The 21840-nt window shown below is 51.2% G+C and overlaps 1 protein-coding gene across 3 annotated transcripts in view; it reads left to right on the top strand.

Annotated features, from left to right (window-relative positions):
- ARMC9 (armadillo repeat containing 9) overlaps positions 1-19049 on the top strand; it is a gene marked incomplete at its 5' end in the record, with an annotated part of 119861 nt that extends 100812 nt beyond the window's left edge. For 2 of the 3 annotated variants that reach the window (XM_080689895.1, XM_080689894.1), the window contains 2 exons: positions 7408-7512; positions 18853-19049. In XM_080689895.1, the coding sequence (XP_080546021.1) occupies positions 7408-7512; positions 18853-18972 (225 nt within the window). In that variant the 3' untranslated portion in view covers positions 18973-19049. The remainder of the gene's footprint in view (positions 1-7407; positions 7513-18852) is intronic. The other variant, XM_080689896.1, reaches the window with a different exon arrangement.
- Positions 19050-21840: the final 2791 nt, after the last annotated feature.

The raw sequence follows: 21840 nt of genomic DNA, 5'->3' as shown, positions 1-21840 counted from the left end.
GTTCAAGCCCCAGTACTGCACACACACATTAAAAAAATCAAATTAAAATAAAATTGAGCCGAGCATGGTGGTCCATGCTTATAATCCCAGTACTTGGGAGGCTGAGACAGCTTCCAAGCCAACCTCGGCAACTTAGTAAGGCTCTCAGCAACCTAGTAAGACCTTGTTTCCAAATAAGAAATTTAAAAATCGGGCTAGGGATGTAGCTTAGAGGTAGAATGCCTCTGGGTTCGACTCCCAGTACAAAAAATAAATAAATAAATAAATAAATAAATAAATAAATAAATAAATAAAATTGAATGAATATTTATATTGGAACAAGGTCAGTGACTGAGGCTTTAACCTGTGGGAGACAGGTATAGGCTGATTTGCAAGTGAATGGGTCTTACATATGTTCCTGTTGTCCAGGTACAGAAGTACCTCGGCTGGTATTGGCCGAGGTCAGCCCTTGCCAGCCATCCGCGTTCCTCTCTCTTTGACACGGAATGTGGACATTTGTTTTGTTTCTTGGGTTTCGTGTTCCCTCCTGGCGGGGAAGTGGTGTGTCACTAATACCTCCGTGAAACTGTGATTCACATGCCCGTTTCCAGCCGGGGCCTCCACAGCTTCGTTCCCTGGGGAAGAGCTGCAACTCTAGCCATGCCCGGGTCCCTGGCAATCACTGCGGCCACAGAGCCCGCTGCCGGGGCCCCAGGAGCAGGCATCTTTCTAACATTATCTGTAACGTACACATACTATTCCATCACTGAGGTGTTGCTATTTTGGGAAACTCAGCGGTAAGCCGAGCCGCCATCAGAATCTTACATAAACAGCCCAGAGTTGACCTGGGGGGGGAGGGTTTCTTAGCTAGCGTTACCTTTGGAGAACTCTCGGTGAAATCTTAGGACAGTCTTTGGCACTTGGCAGAACTAGTTCTTGCTCTGCAGAGTAAGCCAGACTCGAGCCCAGACCGTGGTGGCGACCAGGTGTTCTGGGTAGAATCAGAGTGCCCGCTGCATTTGTGACTGGACAGGAGCGAAGAGAGAAATGTGTCTGCGGAGTGCAGGCCGTCGCTGCAGCCCTCCTGCCTTCGCTCCCGGCGCCCCGAGCTCAGCAGCCACTGGACACCAGGGGCTCTGGGTCCTCACAAGAGCAGGGCAGTGGCCTGCGCTCCTCTGACGCAGGCTCCCCCTGCCCGCAGGCCCACGGGCCCACTCAGAATGACCTGGGCACAAAGGCTGGTGGAGGGACCCACCCAAGGCCGAGCGACACCGGGCACCTGTGGCCTCTGGCCTCAGTGCCCTCACCAGGAAAGCGGGTGTAATAAACGGAGTCCGCACCAGACGGACGATGGTGAAGGGCAGGTGTGAGTTGCCCTGGGCATGTGGGGGGAGTCCTCACAGTCTCTGGTAAGTGAGCATCCGGCCATCCAGAGACCAAATGCAAGCTGGCCGCCCCCCTGGGGAGCCGGCCCCTGCTACAAAGGGCTCCAATGGATCTGGAGCCTCCCTCAGGCCACTGATCCCGGCCTGCCTTTGGGGCCTAAGTCAGATCCGCTTTTCTCAAGATGCCTGTCTGGGGTGACACTGTCTACTGATAGCGGGTGGCACTGTGTGCTAAGGACAGCCTAGAGACGAGGCTGCCGCCGGGGCACTTGGCAGCCCCCTTCCCCGGGACCCCTCCGCCTGCGGTGGGCCCACTCCTCCTCTACTGTCAGGCAGGGCTGCTTTGGCTGGCTTTTTTTTTTTTTTTTTTTTTTTTTGTGGTCCTGGGGATTGAACTCGGGGGTATTCTATCTCTGAGCTATACCCCCAGCCCAATTTTTTTATACTTTATTTTGAAACAGGGTCTCACTAAGTTGCAGAGGACCTCACTAAGTAGCTGAGGCTGGCCACAAATCGGGATCCTCCTGTCTCAGCCTGCCAAGTACTAGGATCATAAGTGTTATAAGTGTGCCCCGCCTCGCCTGGCTTGGCTTGCTCCTTTTTTTTTTTGGTGGTCCTGGGGTTCCTAGAAACCCTTCTACCTCCGGGCTACACTCCCAGACATATTTTATACTTTTTATTTGGAAACAGGGTCTCTTAAGCCAGCGTGGCTGGCTTCGAACCTGCACAATCCTCCTGTCTCCACCTCCCAAGCGCGGGGATTACACGCCTGCCACCATGCCTGGCTGGTTTGCTCTTTTTGTGTATGGGGTAGTAAGGATTGAACCCAGAGGCGCTCTTACCTCCAAGCTACACCCCCAGCCTTTTTTTATTTTGAAAAGGGTCTTGCTAGGTTGTGGAAAGCCTCACTAAGTTGCTGAAATTGGCCTAAAACCTGTGATCCTCGTGTCTCGGCCTCTCAAGTACTGGGATCATAGCTGCGCACCACTGCGGCCCGCTGGGATTGCAGTTTATACTTTATCCTGCAGAGAACAAGCTGATGTTGAAGGCAGCTCTGGCAGAGAATGGGAAAGAAGGCCACACGCTTCCCCCATAACTGTGACCCACGAGCTGGCGCGTGATTTTATAGTCGTGGGACATCTCATACGCTCAGGCTCACATATCTGCAGATTCCACAGCCAAGGATTCATCCACCCACAGATCAAAAATAACCAGGGGAGCCCGGTGTGGTGGTGCACGCTTGTAATCCCAGTGCTTTGGAGGCTGAGACAGGAGGATCGCAGGTTCGAGGCTGGCTTTGAACCTGTGGGATCCTCCTGTCTCAGCCTCTCAAGCGCGGGGATTACAAGCGTGCACCATCACTCCTGGCTGCATAGTACTCTTTTTCAAAATTGTTTTAACCAATTCTAGTTCCTTTGCCCTTTCCATGTATTAGAATTTTAGAATAATCTTACATAAGGCTGCAAATAAAGTCCTTCTGCGTTTTTGTGTGTTGTTTTATTAGTAGAGATTGAGCCCAGGAGCTTCCTTCCTCTTAGCTGGGTTCCAAGCCCTTGTCATGGTTATTTTGAAACAATCCAGCCAAGCTGCTGAGGCTGGCCGTGAACCCGGGGTCCTCCTGTCTCAGCTTTCCAAGTTCCAGGCTTGTGCACCATACCTGGCTCTCGATGGAATTTTGATAGAAATTTCGCTGAACCTGTGCATCAGTTTGGTAATAACTGAGAACCTCACCACGTGGAGTCTCAGGGTTCATGAACGAGATCTGCTCTGTTTCCCTACAGCTTGATTTCTCTCATTAGACTTTTGTAGTTCTCAGCATATATGTCCTATCATGGTTTCTCAGACTTATACCTCAGTATTTCTATTTTTCTTTTTTTTTTTTTTGAGCAATTGTGATTTTTAAAAATTTAAACATCTACCTGTTGCCAGGCATAATGGCGCACACTTGTCATCCCCGTGCTTGGGAGGCTGAGACAGGAGGATCGCACAGGTTCGAAGCCAGCCTCAGCTACTGAGTGAGGCTCTCAGCAACTTAGTGAGACCCTGTTTCCAAATAAGTATAAAATAGGTCTGGGAGTATAGCCCGGAGGTAGAAAGCCTCTGGGTTCCACCCCCAGTACCACCAAAAAAAACCAAAAACCAACTGTTTATTACTTACATATAGAAATCAGGGCTGTGGATGTCGCTCAGAGGTAGAAACTTGCCTAGCAAGTGTGAGGCCCTGAGTTTGATCAAGAGAGAGAAAACCCTCTATTTTTATTTTCTGAGAGTTTTTGTCACGATGGGTGCTGAATTTTGTCCAATTTTTTGTTCCTCATTACTATGGTCATGTGATTTTTTCCTTCATAATTTAATAGTGTGGATTGCAGTGATTAAAATTTACGTATTGAGCCGAGCGTGGTGGCGCACGCTTGTAATCCCCGTGCTTGGGAGGCAGAGACAGGAGGATCGCGCAGGTTCGAAGCCAGCCGCACGTGCTGGCTTAGGAGACCCTGTTTCCAAATAAAAATGTAAAAAATAGGTCTGGGAGTGTAGCCCGGAGGTAGAAGGGATTCCAGGAACCCCAGTACCACCAAAAAAAAAAAAAAAAAATTTACATATTGAGCTACTATCACTGGAACCTACCCACTGAGTCATGGTGTGTGATTCTTTTAATCTGTTGCCTTATTCTGTTTGCTCAGGATTTCTGCGCTGTGTGTGAGAGGGATGTTTGTTTTTCTCTTTGGGGTGTTATCTTTGTCTGGTTTTGGTACCAGGATAACAGTAGCTTCATAAAATGAGCCAGGAAACATTCTGTCTTCTCTTTTCTGAATTGATGTTGCCTCTTTAACAGCTGCTAAACTCTCCAGTGAATCCATATGGGCCTGGAGATCTCTTTTATAATGAGCTGGGAACCCAACTCTGTCTCAAATGTGACTCTTGCCTAAAAAACTAGAGACAAGATAGAAAAATAAGCTGGGTGTGGTGGCACACGCTTATAACCCCAGCATTCAAGGAGACTGAGACCAGAGGATCGTGGTTTGTGGACAGCCTCAGCTACTTATTGAGGATCACTGCAATTTTTAGTGAGACCTTGTTTCAAAATAAAGGTTAAAAAATAGGGCAGGGTGTGTAGCTCAGAAGTCTAATGCCCCTGGGTTCCATCCCCAGACCTGCAAAAAAAAGAAATAGAAGAATAAAGGCCCTCCCCCTGCCCCCCCCCCCAGGGCCTCCCTGGGCACCACCTGTTGCCAGTGGGGGAGGAGGCCCGGCTCCCCACGGGGTGTCTGCTGCCCCAGCCTGTGGGCCCTCACTGTTGCCCAGCAGGGAGCACTCCCTGGTGTAACACTGCCTGGTGAAGGCAGAAGAGTGTGTGTGTGTGTGTGTGTGTGTGTGTGTGTGTGTGTGTGTGTGTGTGTTTTACTGGGGATTGAACTTTGAACCAGGGGCATTCTTCCTTCGAGCTACACCCCCAGTCCTTTCTTACTTTTTGCTTCTGAAATGAAGTCTTTGCTAAATTGCTAAGGACCTCACTGTGTTGCTGAGGTCGTCCCCGAACCGTCAATCCTGCCCCAGCCTCCCGAGCATTGGGATGACAGATGCCCTCCACTCCTCCCCACTGCGGAGCTTTTTGTGGTGTGGGAGCACTCTCTGAAATGTTTCCTCCAGGTAGCCTCCTCTCCCGCCCCCTCGGCTGGAAGGAGCAGGCTTTGGGAGTCATCCTGCGCCCTCCTCAGGGGGGTTCTGCCTGCTGGCTTCTTCAGCAACAAGTCTGACATACACGGCAAGAAGAAAGCCTAAAGGGCCCACCTCCTGTCTCCTCGGCTCCCAGGGGAGCCAGTCTGCCTTCTGTCTGTCTTCCAGGGTCTTCCGCGTTTACTTTATTCTGAGTGGCCAGTGGCTTAGCGGTGCGTAATGGGAAGATTATGTCCGTCACATCCGCCTTCCCAGAGCTGCCCAGAACAACAGAGCATCTCAGTCAGATCTTCTCTTTCTGCTGAGTTCTCCCTTTTATTTATTTTTAATGGTACTAGGGATTGAATCCAGGGCTATTTTACCTCTGAGCCATATCCCCAGCCCTGTTTTTTTTTTAATAGGCGCTCAACAAATTGCTGAGGCTGGTCTCAAACCTTCAATTCTCCTGTCTCAGCCTCCCAAGTACTGGGATTACAGGTGTGCGTCACTGCACCAGGCCTGAATCTTCTTTCTTCCTCCCTTCCTTCCTTCCTTTTTTTCTTGGAACTGTGGTTCAAATTCAGGGGTATTCTACCTCCAAGCTACATCCCTAGCCCAATTTTATTTTTTATTTTGAAACAGGGTCTTGCTAAATTGTTGAGACTGATCTCAAACCTGCAGTCCTCCTGTCTCAGCCTCCCAAGTACTGGGTTTACAAGCATGCCACCACGCCTGGCTTCTGGGTCTTCTTTTTAACCCATAACATTTATTGGGTGACTGATCATTAAAATTCTCAAGATAGACAGGTATGGTAGCACACACCTGTAATCCCAGTACTTGGGAGGCTGAGACAGGAGGATCACAGGTTCAAGGACACTCTCAGCAAGTAGTGAGACACTCATCAACCTGGCAAGATCCTGTGTCAAAATGGAAATAAAAAGCCAGGCGTAGTGGCGCACACTTGTAATCCCCGCAGAGACCCTGTTTCCAAATAACACTCCGGAGGTAGAAGGGTTCCATCCCCAGTACCGCCAAAAAAAAAAAAAGGAAATAAAATAGGGTTGGGGTTATAACTCGGAGGTAGAATGCCCCTGGGTTCAATCCCCAGTAACACACACACACACACACACACACACACACACACAAAATCAAATCAAAAAGCAGAAAAATCTCAATGTAACCAGATGCCTCAGTAGCGGCCGCTTGGGGAGAGGCGTCATCCTTCAGGGACTTGTGCGGAGTCTGGTGTGCAGTCTCTCGGTCCCTATTCGGTCCTGGGGTATCTATCTTCGGCCTGCTCTAGCAGTCCCTTCTTTTGCGGCTGGCCGGGCAGCAGTGCCAGCCATGAGTCGGGTTCTGGAGGGCGTGAGCGTGGGCCTCAGCGCCGCCGCAGCAGCGCAACGCATGTGTCTTATCATGGCCAGTGCTCTCTAGAAGTGCGTTCCCTCTGCCATCTCGCTTCTGTGGCCAAGACCAAAGCTTGGTGAGCTACTTGAGAAGAAGAGGCCCACCACAGACAGCGCACAGTCCCCACGAGGCCCGTGTGCGGGGAGGCCCACCATAGCGCACAGTCCCCACGAGGCCCGTGTGTGGGGAGGCCCACCATAGCGCACAGTCCCCACGAGGCCCGTGTGTGGGGAGGCCCACCATAGCACACAGTCCCCACGAGGCCCGTGTGTGGGGAGGCCTGTGCGCGGGGAGGCCCACCATAGCGCGCAGTCCCCACAAGGCCCGTGTGTGGGGAGGCCCACCATAGCGTGCAGTCCCCACGAGGCCTGTGCAGGGGAAGGCCCACCACAGACAGCGCGGAGTCCCCACGAGGCCCGTGCAGGGGGAGGCCCACCACAGATAGCGTGGAGTCCCCACGAGGCCCGTGCATGGGGAGGCCCGTGCGCAGGGAGGCCCACCATAGCGCACAGTCCCCACGAGGCCCGTGTGTGGGGAGGCCCACCATAGCGCGCAGTCCCCACGAGGCCTGTGCAGGGGAAGGCCCACCACAGACAGCGCGGAGTCCCCACGAGGCCCGTGCGTGGGGAGGCCCGTGCGCAGGGAGGCCCACCATAGCGCACAGTCCCCACGAGGCCTGTGCAGGGTGAAGCGCTCAACAGTTAGCTGTCGGCAGGCTGAGCCGGCCGTTGACCTGGTGCCTTGACCTCACAGGACGTCCTGGGGGACTGTTTGGCGCCTCACTGGCCTCTTCCCACCCGTGCCGTGGCATGCTCCCAGGGGTTGTTGGTCTCCTCGCCTTCCCAGGGAGGGTGTGAATGGGGGCAGGTGCCCCACGTCCCTGTGAATCACAAACCCACACGTTGCCGTGTGGGGCCGAGGCCTTCGCACCTCACTGGTGTGACTCCATGCCTCCGGTGCTGACCCCGGCTCTCTCACACAGGAGGACCACGACACCATGGAGGCCGACCTGGACAAGGACGAGCTGATCCAGCCCCAGCTCGGAGAGCTCTCTGGTGAGAAGCTGCTGACCACGGAGTACTTAGGGGTAAGTGCCACGTAGGGCGCAGGTGCTTCCAAAGGCACGGACCCTACGGAGTTGGTGAAAACGTCTATGGTACCAGCTGCCGTCGGTGGCCCTGAGACACCCGTGGCCCTAGAGACCTGTCACAGGTAGGCCACAGAGAAGGGATCGGGAGAAGGCAAAGGGCGCATGCCAGGAGCCCTCCCGGCACTCGAAGGCATGACCCCACAGTCATGAACATCGCCGGCCGGCCGGCCTTTCCACTTCCACTGCCGGTCCCCGGGGAGCCTCGGCACAGAGGTGGTGCCTGGAGCCAGGGGAAGAGGGCTCGCAGCACCTCAGGCTCGGAAGAGGAAGAGGGGCCAAGAAGGACAGAAAGCAAGTGGTCAGAGGGGCCCGCAGGGAAACCAAAGTGGAGTCAACTGCAGTGCTTCCGGGTGGGTCCAGCGGTCAGCCAGGGTTGGCACCGTCTGTCACGGGGCAGAGGCTGAGCCCTGAGGGCTCCTGGTGCCTCGATGCCCAGCCAGCCCCGGGAGCCACTGGCCTTCAACCTGCCACCGAAGCGGGTGCGGCCCAGGGTAGAACATGCATGTAGCCTGCATGAGGCCCTGAGCTCGGTCCCCAGCGCCAAGTGGAAGCAAGGAGGGACAGAGGGATAGTAAACGGACGGATTCAGTCAGGAGGGAGCTGCCCTTCGTGCAGGAGCTGACGGGCGCTGGGCCCTCGGGTGCCTCAGGAAGCCTTGATCAGGAGCACACGGATGCACAGGTGGGATGGTGGCGGGTAAGAACCGAAATTGCTAGAAACAGACCAGTCTAGACCAAAGCCTGTGGCGGCCGCTGAGCACACAGGGACAGATGCCACTGCCATTAAAAGAAGCTTCTTTTTTTTTTTTTTTTTTTTTGGTGGTGGTACTGGGGTTACTGGAAGCCCTTCTACCTCCGGGCTACACTCCCAGACCTATTTTTACATTTTTATTTGGAAACAGGGTCTCCTAAGCCAGCGCACGCGGCTGGCTTCGAACCTGCACGATCCTCCTGTCTCTGCCTCCCAAGCGCGGGGATTACAGGCGTGCGCCACCACGCCTGGCTAAAAGAAGCTTCTTTTATTCTTTATTTTGAAACAGGGTTTCACTAAGTTAGGGCCTCACTAAGTAGCTGAGGCTGGCCACGAATCCGGATCTCTTGTCTTCGCCTCCCAACTACTGGAATTCCAGGCATGTGCCACCACACCTGACTCCTTTTTATTTTTTATTTTGAGAGGAGTCTAAGTCGCCCATGCTGGTCTCCAGCTTGTGATCCTCCTGCCTCGGCCTCCCGAGTCACTGAGATTACAGGCGTACGCCACCACACCAGGCTTGACGTGCAGTTCTGAATCTCCTTAATATCTGTGTACTTTCCTTTTCCCAAAAGGAAATGTTTGGAATCCAGCAGACAAGAGTCTCCACGCGTGCTTGCTTATCTCATTGGTACCAGTTACCACTGGGTGGAGATGTGAGGAGTGGAATGTACGGAGTCGGGCGTGGTGGTGCATGCCGTCATCCCAGCACTTGGGGGCTGAGACGAGGAAATTACAGGTTCCAGGCCAGCCTCAGCAACTTGGCCTTCCATAACTTAGTGAGGCCCTGTTTGAAATTAAAAAAAAAAAAGGACTGGGGTTATAGCTTGGAGGTTGAATGCCCCTGGGTTCCATCCCTGTACCACACACACCAAAAGAATGAAGTACAGGAAGAATTTATTATTTGGATGTGAAGACAGAGTGCGCTCGTCTCCCATGGCTGCAGTAACAAAGTGCCAGTAAGTGCTGGCTTAAACAGCAGTGTGCTCTCGCAGCTTGGGAGGACAGAAATCCCAAGCCCGTCTGGGCAGGGCCGGCTCCCGGGCTCCGGAGGACCTTCCTCGGCTCCCCGAGCTGCTGGGGCCCAGACAGCCGTGGCTGTGGCTGCGTCACTCCAGTCGTGGCCTTCGTCTTCCCTGGCCTTCTCCTCTTCCCTCTGTTTTCTCCTCTGTCTCTTGTAGACACTTGTCATTGGACTTGGGGCCCACCTGGGGAGTCCAGGAAGACCTCGGATCTCAAGGACCCTTGATCACATCTGCAAAGACTCTTTTCCTTTCTTTCTTTGGCGTGTGTGGGCTGTGGGGGTACTGGGAGTTGAGCCCAGGGTCATTCTACCTCTTAGTTATACCCCAAGACTTATTTTATTTTGAAACAGGGTCTCCCTAAATTGCTGAGGCTGGCCTTGAACCTGCGATCCTCTGGTCTCAGCCTTCCAAGTACTGGGATTACAGGCATACACCAGCATGCCCAGCTGGCAAGACTTTTTTCCAGACAAAGTCACGTTCCAGGATCAGGGACTTTGGGAGGCCACTGTCCAGCCCACCACACCAGGTCACCTTGGCATCTCCTCGTGGGGATATCTTTCCGTTTTTTTAGGAAGCCCCGTGGGAGCAGTGGCCCCTGAGGACAGTGGGCCTTCCCAGCGCACCCGTTCTTCATCGGGCACCTCAGCTGCCCTGGCTACCGGGCTGTGATAGGAAACTGCCAGCCTCACCGAGCTGTGCTAAGTCGGGAGGCTCAAAAGATGGGTCTCACCTTGCTGTTTGCTCTGGAGGTACAGGAAAGGGCTTAAAGTCGCCTCTCAATGAGGGAGCCCGAGCAAGACAGAAGACGTTTCATGGGGACCAGGGCCTGAGAAGCCCGACTCAGGCTTCTCATCCTGAGCTACCAGGCGCCCTGCAGATTTTCCAAAATGAATCTGAAGAGGTTGGCATTTTGAAACACTCCATCAGAAAATGATATTCAAAAAGTTTTTCTTGAACCATCTCCCTGACAGCAGCCTGCCAAAGTCTGAGACAGTTGTTACCTTTGAGTTTGAGACTTTGATGTTGAAGGCAGCTGTTACTCTCAAGAAGTTTACGAAAGGGGACACAAAACAGATAAGATGGCTCTCGCAGAGAGGTGGAGACAGCAGCTGGAGTGGTTAGGGATGGGCGGGTATCGTGGAGCCAGAGCAGGTCCCAGACAATGGACTGTGGGTTAAAAATAATCTAGGCCCGCCCACACCTCCGACTGACCGCAGCCCCAGGCATCCCAGGAATTGTTACTGTGCGCAGCAGTGATTTAAACACCAACCACTAGCTTGGCGGGTAGCCACCTAGACAGCCCACCAGGGAGGTCAGGGATGGGCGCGTCCCGGGATCCTGGCCCAGAGGACACCCCCTGCGGTGCAGGGCCACCTGCGCTCTGGAGACCCCCACACCCAGCCCAAGACCAGAGACCCCAGCACTCTCCACGGTGGTCACACCCATGCGCTGCCGGCCACAATGCTGGGAAAGCGGCAGTCACTCAGGACCCGTCATTCATCCCTGCGTCTCCTACCTGGAACACGTGTGAATTTTTAAGTATCTGCCACACTGTGCTGAATAGTCATTTAACTCTTCCTACAAAGACTCCCCTGATCAGAACAGCTCATCGGGCTGGGGATGTAGCGCCATAGTAGAGGGCCTGCCTGGCGTGTGTGAGACCCAAGGTTTCATCACCAGCCCTGAAAAACAAAAAGGAAATAGTGGATCACCTGGCTTACAGAGACATAGTAAAACACACTCATAGATCCAGCTTTCTGCTTTTGTTTTATTTATTTACTTATCTATTTATTTATTTACTTATTTATTTTGGTGGTATTGGGGATTGAATCCAAGAACATTCTACCCCCGAGCTACATCTCCAGCTCCATTTTTTTTTTTGAAACCGGGTCTTATTCTAGCCTCTCAAGTCCTGGGATGACAGGCATGTCCCACCACACCTGACTTTCGCTTTTCTTTATCTTTTCCTTTCTTTTTGGTGCTAGGGATTGAACCCAAGGGTGGTCTACCTCCAAGCCACACACACACACACACACACACACACACACACACACACACACGTTCTATACATTTTTATTACTTATTTTGAAGCAGAGTCTCACTGAGTTGCAAAGCGGAAACAGGGTCTTGCTAAGTTGCTGAGCCTGGCCCTGAACTTGCGTTCCTCCTCTCAGCTGCCCAGGTGCTGGAATTGTAGCCACACCTGGCTTTTGCTTTTATTTACAGTTACCTTTGTTCTGTTTTGGCGTTGCTGGGGTCAGACCCAGGGCCTCACGCTTGCTCGGCAAGCGCTCTACCACCAAGCGACACCACAGCCCCTTAAACAACTAATAGGCGACTAATAGGTGTGTGTGGCGTGAATTTCACTCTGTCCCAGCCGGCCCTGGGCCAGCAACTCCACACATCTGATCTGATTTCCTCCCAACAACTCAGCGGGCGTTCTGCTAGGGCCTGCCTTTTATAGGTGAGGAGACGGGCTGAGGAGTGGCTTGCCCAGAGCTCTGTGCCCACCTGTGCTGAGCTGGGGCCTCCTCAGGCTGCAGGTCCAGGCGCGGAGGCATCTGGGTTCGCAGCGGGGAGCGGGTGAGCCTGGGCGAAGGCTGGTGCTCCCTTCCCCGCCTTCTCCCCCGTCCATGAGGACCCAGGTGCAGGCAGCTGCCCTTGCAGCCCCCTGCCGCACCAGTGCGTGTGCGCTCGCGCCCCCGTCCCAGGGAACCGCAGTCTGTGGCCCCAAAGCCTGCCATGACTGTTCCCCTCGGGGCTCCTCAGCCTCGGACCCCTGCCCTCTTGGACAGAAGTCGGATACTCACGGAGTTTCACTCAGTGAAACTTCTGGGGAGACCCTGGGATCTCCTGGCCTCCTGCTCACCTTCGCGCAAACCTACCCAACGCCCAAGGAGAGGAAAGGTCTCCAGTTTCCAGCTGTTAATTTTAGTTTAGTTTTGTCTTGTTGTTTCGTTTTGTTTTTCACGGGTCTGGGGATGGAACCCAGGGGCATTCTACCTCCAAGCCACACCTCTGCCCTATTTTTTATTCTTTATTTTGAAATAGGGTCTCACTGAGTTGCAAAAGGCCTCACTAAGTAGCTGAGGCTGGCCTCGAATTGCGACCCTCCAGTCTCAGCCTCCCAATTGCTGGGATTACAAGCATGTGCCACTATGCCCGGCTTAGTTTTGTCTTGTATTTCAAGAGTCCCCCCTCTGGGACAATCTGATATTCCTGCTGTGTGACTGGCTGCTTAGACGCAAGGCCCACTACTGTTAGGGCACTCACTGGAACCAACTCAGGGTTCACATTCTCACGTGTGAAGCACAGCCCAGCAAGCTGGGGAAATGTCCTACCACAAAATGTTCCGAAAACTTTCCTTTTTCTGTTCAGCATTCTCTGTTCTTTAATTACAAAAGAAATGCGTGTTCATCCCTGAAAAGTCAAAAGGAAACAGAAACTTAAAGAGCAAACTTAATTCTGTGGCAGCAGAGACAGTTCCTGATATCTCTGTTATCCCTTCCTTATCAGTTAGGTGGAAAGTCCTATCTTATCAGTTCAGCTAAAAAAGAAAGCTGGGAGCCGGGCGTGGTGGCGCAAGATTGTAATCCCAGCATTTGGGAGGCAGGGACAGGAGGATACTGGTTCTCGATAGCCTAGGCTACCTAGTGAGGCCCTTTGCAACTCAGTGAGAACCTGTCTCAAAATTAAGAATAAAAAATAGGGCTGGGGTATAGCTTGGAGGTAGAACACCCCTGGGTTCTATCCCCAGTACCGCAAAAATTGGGATTACAAGCGTGCGCCATCACGCCCGGCTTGAATTCAAATTTTTAAAATGACAGCTATCACAAATGTCATCAAATCCAGAAAACTACCATTTGTATTAAGCAACTAATTGGCACGCCTCATGTTTTTTCTTCCTATATATTTTTTTGTTTTGTGCCCTCTGATCATTTCTGTATGTGACAATGTATTTACAAGCATGAACTTTAAAATGCAGTGTTAGCCGGGCGTGGCGGTGCGCACTTGCAATCCCAGCATTCGGGAGGCTGAGGACAGAGGATCGCAGATCCCAAACAGCCTCAGCTACTAAGTGAGGCTCTTTGCAACTCAGTGAGACCCTGTTTCAAGATAAAGAATAAAAAATAGGGCTGGCTGGGCTCCATTCCCAGTACCACAATAAATAAATAAATAAACAAATACATAAATGCAATGTTTATATTTACAAGCGGACATAAAAATGTCAATGTTTTGTCTAAATATATGACAGATTTGCAGTATTTTCTGCTGAAAAGAGATGAGAAATACATTAGCAAGCTGTGTTTGTATAGAGCTCGCTGGACTGTAATTTCCTATCAAAGAATGCTTAGGAGGCCGTCTTTCACAAGGGAGTTTCTTATCTCTTGTTTTGGGGAAGAAAAGGGCAAGATACCTTCATAATCCCAGTACTTATGAGGCTGAAACCAGTGGTTCACAGATTCAAAACCAGCCTCTGAGCCGGGCGTGGTGGCACACTCTCGTAATTCCAGCATTTGGGAGGCTGAGACAGGAGGATCACGGTTTGCAGACAGCCTTAGCTACTTAGTGAGGCCCTTTGCAACTCAGTGAGACCCTGTTTGCAAATAAAGAATAAAAATAGGGCCGGGGGTGTAGCTCAGAGGTAGAATGCCCCTGTGTTCCATCCCCAGTATTAAAAAAAAGAAAAGAAAAGAAAAAAATAGCCTCTGCAATTCATTTGAAGCTCTAGACAATTCAGTGAGGCTTTCAGCAACTTAGGGAGACCTTGTGACCAGATAAAAAATAAAATAGAGGCCGAGCGTGGTGGCGCACACTTGTAAACCTGGCGCTTGGAAGGCAGAGACAGGAGGATCAAGTAGGTTGAAAGCCAGGTGAGGCTGGCTTAAGAAACCCTGTTTCCAAATAAAATATAAAATAGGTCTGGGAGCCAGGTGTGGTGGCACACGCTTGTAATCCCAGCGCTTGGGAGGCTGAGACAGGAGGATCGCACGGGTTTGAAGCCAGCCTCAGCTACTTAGTGAGGCTCTCAGCAACTCAGTGAGACCCTGTTTCCAAATAAAATATAAAATAGGTCTGGGAGTGTAGCCCAGAGGTAGAAAGTCCCTGGGTTCCACCTCCAGTACCACCAAAAAAATAAATAAATAAAATAAAATAAAATAGGTCTGGGAGTATAGCCCAGAGGTAGAAGGCCCCTGGGTTCCCTCCCCAGGAACACACACACACACACACACACACACACACACACACACACACACACACGAGTGATTGCAAGTAAAATATTCTCCATTTTGAAATCTTACAAAATCATAGGACATTGCCACGGCCCCTCCCAAGCCTCTGAAACCTAAGTTTCATTAGCTCCTTGGTAATTCTGCCTCCACGCCTTCGCCCACAGACTTGTTGCCTCCTGGTTATAAAATGACTGATAAAGTTCCTGGCACAGATCCATGATAAAGTCAGGAGGAAGGCCAAATGTGCCAGCCAGCCAGCCTGCCCGCGGCGGTGCGCCCAGCTCAGTCGGCTGCCCAGCACTTACTTCTGCTGCTCACGGTGATCACAGAGCCCCACTGCAGGGGAGGCTGAGAAAGTGGGTTTTTTGTTTGTTTTGTTTTACTTTTTTTTGTTTGTTTGTGGTACTGGGAGTGAAACCCAGGGTCTTTCTACCTCTGACCTATACCCCCAGCCCTATTTTATACTTTATTTGGAAACAGGGTCTCACTAAGTAGCTGAGGCTGGCTTCGAACCTGCGCGATCCTCCCGTCTCAGCTCCCAGGCGCGGGGATGGCAGCGTGCGCCTCCACGCCCGGCCAGTCGGGGTTTGAACCTGGGACGCTCCGCCCTAACCACATCTCTGGCCTTTTGTCTTGTTTTGAGCTAGAGTTTCACTGAGTTCCCCAAACCGGCCTTAAATGTAGAATCCTTCTGCCTCAGTCTCCCCTGTAGCTGAGATCTCAGTCATAAACCACTGCACCCAAGGAAAGTGAACATTTTTTAGTAGAAACGTGGCTGTGCCAACAGAATCAAAGTCATCAGTCAGAACGGAGAGAGTGAGCCAGGTGTTGGGGCGCACGCTTGTAATCCCAGCATTCGGGAGGCTGAGACAGGAGGATCGTGATTCGAGGACAGCCTCTGCAACTCAGTGAGACCCTGTTCCAAAATAAAGAATAAAAAACAGGGCAGGGGCATAGCTTGGAGGTAGAATGCCTCTGGGTTCCATCCTCAGACCTGCAAAATAAATAAATAAATAAATAAATAAATAAATAAATAAATAAAACAAATGTTGACTAGACACTGTCTCTTGATTGTCTGTGTATAGAAGGATTCAGAGTGTACCTGTGTGTCTTCCAAAAATCTCACGCTCCCCTTATGACATGTCATAAATTAAGTGATTCACAGACTCTATTTTTTATTCTTTATTTTGAAACAGGGTCTCACTGAGTTGCAAAGGGCCTCACTAAGTAGTAGCTGAAGCGGTCCTTGAACCGCGATCCTCCGGTCTCAGCCTCCCGAATACTAGGGTCATGAGCATGCGCCACCATGTTTGGCTCTTGGAACCTTCTTTCAAACGATCTCCACCTGCAACGCAGAAGGGAGCAGCACCTGAGGGACAGTGGGGGAGACCTAGACAGCCCCCGGGCAGGGCTCCAGAGTCCAGTCTGCGCACAGGATGCCCCAGCCCAGAAGCCTTTGCAGCTGAGAACCCAGCAGGTGCTCTGAGGCTCAGGGTGCACCTCCGGGCCTGGCACACAGGACCCATCGCCGAGGGCCTGTCTGCAGGAATCCGACCACGCACTGGGGAGGAAGAATACCACCCAGCCAGCCGTTCCCCAGGCCTCTGTGCTTTTAAGGGATGGGCAGTCTTCCACCCTCGGAGGGCTGGCGAGTCTGAGCGATGTGTTGGTGTGTTGGCTGGGGCCACCTGGGTGCAGTGGGGAGCAGAGGGCAACCTCCTGCTGCGGTCCTTTTCTCCTGAGATTTCCCTCCTCACCCTCTTCACTGAGCTCCGTGGAAAGCCCAGGATTCCCACCAGCTCAGAGGAGGGCAAAGGAGGAGCCGCGGGGCCCCGAGAGGCCACCGAGAGCTGGGCTTAAGGAGCAGCTGTGGCGAGGACAGATGGCAGCCATGTAGATGTGACTCTCGGGGCCAGGATGGCAGCATGGTGGAGGAGAGTCGGCCAGAGCAGCTCGGGGTACCAGGCCTTGCGACACCACCTCCCAGGAGGTCAGGGTGGCGAGGAGAGGCGCTGCCCGAGGCCTCTGCAGAGCTTAGACCGTTTTCCCTGGGACTGGCGGCCTCCGCCTTCTCTCTTACACTCTGGTCTACCCGCTCCTGATCAGGGCAGCCTGGCCCTGCCCAGATACTCCCCCGCTGGCAGCCAGCCCAGTGACACCCAGGGGCCCCTGGGCGCTGGCCTGTGGACTTCTCCCTGCCTCGAGTGCCAGCTAAAACCCAGGAACTTCCCAGCAAAAACCAAGGCAGCAGAGCTGTAATTCCAGTTTTTAAACCGTTTATATTTGCTTGCTTTTTATTTTGAAATCGTGATAGATTCACAGGGTGAAAGTGAGCATAGGTGTGGCCTCTGCACCCCTCACCCAGCACCCCTGGTGCTGAGTCCTCTGTCTTTTATAGCAAAAGCGCTAAACCAGTAAGTTGATGTGGATTCGGTAACAAGCTTTCTTCTGACTTTACCACAAAAAAGTATTATTTATGTATGTTTTTATTATCTGATTTCTATTTAATGTTTTATTTATTTATTTATTTTTTAGTGGTACTAGGGATGGAACCTTTTTTGGTGGTACTGGGGATGGAACCCTTCTACCTCCGGGCTACACTCCAGACCTATTTTATATTTTATTTGAAAACAGGGTCTCTTAAGCCAGAACAGCTGGCTTCGAACCTGCTCGATCCTCCTGTCTCCGCCTCCCAAGCTCGGGGATTACAAGCGTGCGCCACCACGCCCGGCTCTATTTAATGTTTTAAATGAACGTTTTTTTGTGGTGCTGAGGACTGAACCCAGGGGCATTCTACCTCCGAGCTACAGCCCCAGCCCTATTTTTTATTCTTTGTTTTGAAACAGCGCATTACTAAGTTACGGAGGGCCTCACTAGCTGAGGCTGGCCGAGAACCTGTGATCCTCCCTTCTCAGCTTCCCAAATACTGGGATTACAAATGTGCACCACCATGCCCGGCTAAATGAACATTTTTATAACTTTTTTTTTTTAGTGTAAATTGCCAAATTTACACTAATTTAGTGTAAATATCAAATTAATATGTCATATTTTGCTCAACTATTTCCGTATTATTGGCTGGGTTGTCCCAGTTTTATGCTGTAATAATTTTACAATGAACAACCTTATTTACGTAACATTCTTGATATGTTAGATTCTTTCACTAAAATTTATACCAAAAGATATGAACATGTTCGCAACTCATACTATCAAACGCCAAATTGCTTTCCAAAAGAGTCGTCTCAGATCCCAGTGACACTCATGTTTTAAATCCTGTTGCAAGCCGGGCGTGGTGGCGCACGCTTGTCATCCCCGCGCTTGGGAGGCTGAGACAGGAGGATGGCGCAGGTTCGAAGCCAGCCTCAGCTACTTAGTGAGGCTCTCCGCAACTTAGTGAGACCCTGTTTCCAAATAAAGTATAAAATAGGTCTGGGAGTGTAGCCCGGAGGCAGAAAGCCTCTGGATTCCACCCCTAGTACCACCAAAAAAAAACGATAAATCCTGTTGCCAAGTGGTGAGTGGGGTCCTTTTTTTTTTTTTGCCGTTCATATAATAATTAGGAAGAGGCTTCTCTTGTCAGGTTGTCCTTTCTAATTACTTGCAAAGTTGATCGCGTTTCTCCCGTGTGCCGGTGATACTTTCTCTTTGGTGACGTGGCTGAGTGAATTCTTTGCCCAGGTATTTCGTGTTTTACTTACTAATTTGTAGGAGTTTCTTATGGAAAGACAATGTTAACCTTTTGGCTCTTAAATTTGCCACAAATATCCCTTCCCAGTTTGTTCTCTGCCCACTCACTTGGCTCAATTTTGGCCTACAACACCCGTGATGTTATTTTTTTAATGAAATCAAAACTGTCTTTTTCTCCTTCTCACTTTCAAAAGTCCAGGGCTAGCTGGGCAGCATGGCACAGACCCGTAATCTCGGTACTTGGAGGCCGAGGAAGGAGGATCACAGGCTTGAGGCCAGTCTCGGGAGCTAAGCACGACCCTCATCCACTGAGCAAGACCCTGTTTCAAAACCAGGGCTAGGGATGTAGTTTAGAGGTAGCATATGCCTGGGTTTAATTTCCAATACCAAAAACAATTATGCTGCTAACTGGCATAAGCCAAACTAAAAGCACTTTCCCTGCTTTTTACCTGACTAACCTATGACACGGTCTTTCCTCATGTATTTACAAAGCCTCCTATCACTGGAGGTCCGTTGATTGCTGCAGCGCGTCCTGCCCGCAGCCCTGGGAGCTGCTGTCCAGTCTCCTCCTCTCTCCCCACCAGATCATGACCAACACTGGCAAGTCGAGGCGGAAGGCGCTGGCCGGCGTGCAGTGGAGTGCGGACGAGCCCCTGCGGCGGCCCGTCACCCCCGGCGGCCACCGGACTGGGTGCCCAGCGTAAGTCCGGGCTAGAGGAGGCGGGAGCTCGTGTTCTTAAGCTTCTCTTTGACTAGCTGACCTGTAAGGTGTGTGCATTTAAAAAAAAAAAATAACACCACAATAAAAACGCAAAATAAAGCCATCATATCCGAAAGCATTTATCTCTTTATTATTTATCTTTTGAGGATTTTTGGAAGGAAAGAGGTGAAGCCCAACCTCCAACCCTCTGTACCTAGGTTTCCTTTTCCAGAAATAAAAGCAGGTAGATCACAGGTGCTCCAGGGCCACGCCTGAAGAGGAGTGTTGGACAGGGTCATTTCAGAAGACGGGGCTGGAGGAAGAGCGGGGCCGATTCTGTGGCTTCTCCCCGCGACGGCTGGGGGTGGGGGCGTCACAGTTTAAGACTCCAGATCCATTCATGATGACTGATTGATCGATTGATTAATTTTTGTGATGCTGGGGATGGAACACCCAGGGGCATTCCACCTCCAAGCTATACTCCCAGCCCTATTTTTTTTACCTTTTTGTGGTACTGGGGTAGAACCCCAGAGGCTTTTCTACCTCTGGGCTATACTCCCAGACCTTTTTATACTTTCTTTGGAAACAGGGTCTCACTAAGTTGCTGAGAGCCTCGCTAAGTAGCTGAGGCTGGCTATCATCCTCCTGTCTCTGCCTCCCAAGTGCGGGGATTACGAGTGTGGGCCATCAAGCCCGGCCCCCATCCCTATTTTTTATTCTTTATTTATAAAAAGGGTCTCACTGAGTTGCAAAGGACCTCACTAAATAGCTGAGGCTGACTGCGAACTGCGATCCGCCCAGCTTTATTCTTTTATTTTGAAACAGAGTCTCACTAAATTGAGGAGGACCTCACTAAGTAGCTGAGGTTAGCAGTGAACCTGCAATCCTCCTGTCTCAGCCTCCCAAGCACTAGGATTAAAAATGTGCCCCAAGCTGGGCGTGGTGGCGCACGCTTGTAATCCCAGCATTTGGGAAGCTGAGACATGAGGATCACGGTTCGAGCCCTATTAATAAAAAATAGGGCTGGGTATAGCTTGGAGATGGAATGCCCCTGGGTTCCAACCCCAGTACTGTTAAAAAATAAAAAATAAATAAAAATAAAAGTGTGCCCCAGCACGCTCAGCTCACAATGACTCGTTTAAAGTAGCTACATGGGCTGGAGTGCACCTCAGCAGTAGAGTGTGCCTGGCACTCTGAGGTCCTGGGTTCCATCCTGAGCACAGAAAAACAGCAAGCAAAGCAGCTGTGTGCCTTCTCAGCTGCAAACATGACATTCTCCAAGGCCACCTTCCTTCCCCTTTTTATTTCAGTACTGAGGATTGAACCCTGGGGTATCCTGAAACCTCCGAGCTACACCCCAATCCCTATTCTTTATTCTTTATTTTGAAACAGGGTGTCATTGACTTGCAAAGGGCCTCACTAAGTAGCTGAGGCTGTCCTCGAGCCGCGATTCTCCTGCCTCAGCCTCCCAAGTGCTGGGATTATAAGCGTGCGCCGCCACCACCACCAGTTCTTCCTGCCCTTTTAACATAAATAAAACATCAGTCAGGCCCTCTTCTGGCTTCGCTTGTGCACTTTGAGGGAGCCCCAAGACGGGATGGTCAGTGGGCAGGAGAGTCGCCTTGTGTGACCTGGTTGACCCCTCTTTTTCTGTCTAGAGAATACTATAGAGAAACATGTGTTGGATACATGGAAACATGTCAAGCATTCATTCCACAAACAGTGGCAGTGTATTATTGTCATTATAATTATTATTATTATTATTATTATTATTATTATTATTATGTGTGTGTGTGTATGTGTGTGTGCGCGCGCGCGCGTGTGCGCGCTGCTCAGGACTGAACCCAGGGGCATTTTCTTCTGAGCTACACCCCCAGTCCTATTTTATTTTATTATTTTTTTTATTTATTCATTTGTAGTATTCGAAGGTAGAATGCCCCTGGGTGCCATCCCCAGTACTGTAAAATAATAATAATAATAATAATAATAATAATAATAATAATAATAATAATAACAACAACAACAACAACCCTAGTTCACAGTGAAGCAACATCAGAACATTTTAATCAGCAAGAAGGACAAGGAGCCGGGCGTGGTGGCACACGCTTGTGATCCCCGCGCGGAGATCAGGAGGATCACATGGGTTCGAAGCCAGCCTCAGCTACTTAGTGAGGCTCTCAGCAACTTAGTGAGACCCTGTTTCTAATAAAATATAAAATAAGTCTGGGAGTATAGCCTGGAGGTAGAAAATCCCCAGGGCTCCACCCCCGGTACCGCACACACACAGGATGAGGATGATCTAATACATATGAGACCTAAGCATGGGCAGTTCATCTTGGCCCAGGCGCCGTCCCGTGGGAACTTGACGCTTCTCCAGGCCTGGGGGCACCTTTGGCTCCCCGCGTGGCCTGAGCTGTCTGGCTGGGGCGCACCTGCCCAGTCGTGAGGGCGCCTCCTTCGGAAGCCGGATCCTGTAGAATGCGCTGAGGCTGTTTCCAGCCCCTCGTCAGGCCCTTTCAGCAAACATTGCTATCATCTCCACTCCAGATGGGGTGCTCAGCGGCTGGAGGAAAATCAATGAGGTGTCTGGATCCCAGCCCCCAGAAGCACCAGGGCACGCTGTGATAGGGAAGAGATGGCGAGATGGAGCAGGCATCAGGAGACCTGCCACCCGAGGGGACTGGAGGGCAGGACTTTTAGCTCCGCCTGGAACTTACCTCTAGGAAGTCGGTATCACTGGTGACCCAGCGTCGCCAGGAGTAGATAAACCTAGGATTGTTACGATCTTGAGGACACTCTGGTAATAATTGGCCACGTGTTCAAGATATTAGTACTTTGTAGGGCATGGTGATACAGGCCTGTAACCTCAGTA

This window comes from Muscardinus avellanarius, assembly GCF_963383645.1.
Source record: "Muscardinus avellanarius genome assembly, chromosome: 2".
Classification (NCBI taxonomy): domain Eukaryota; kingdom Metazoa; phylum Chordata; class Mammalia; order Rodentia; family Gliridae; genus Muscardinus; species Muscardinus avellanarius.
This window is presented reverse-complemented; position numbering and strand designations above follow the sequence as displayed.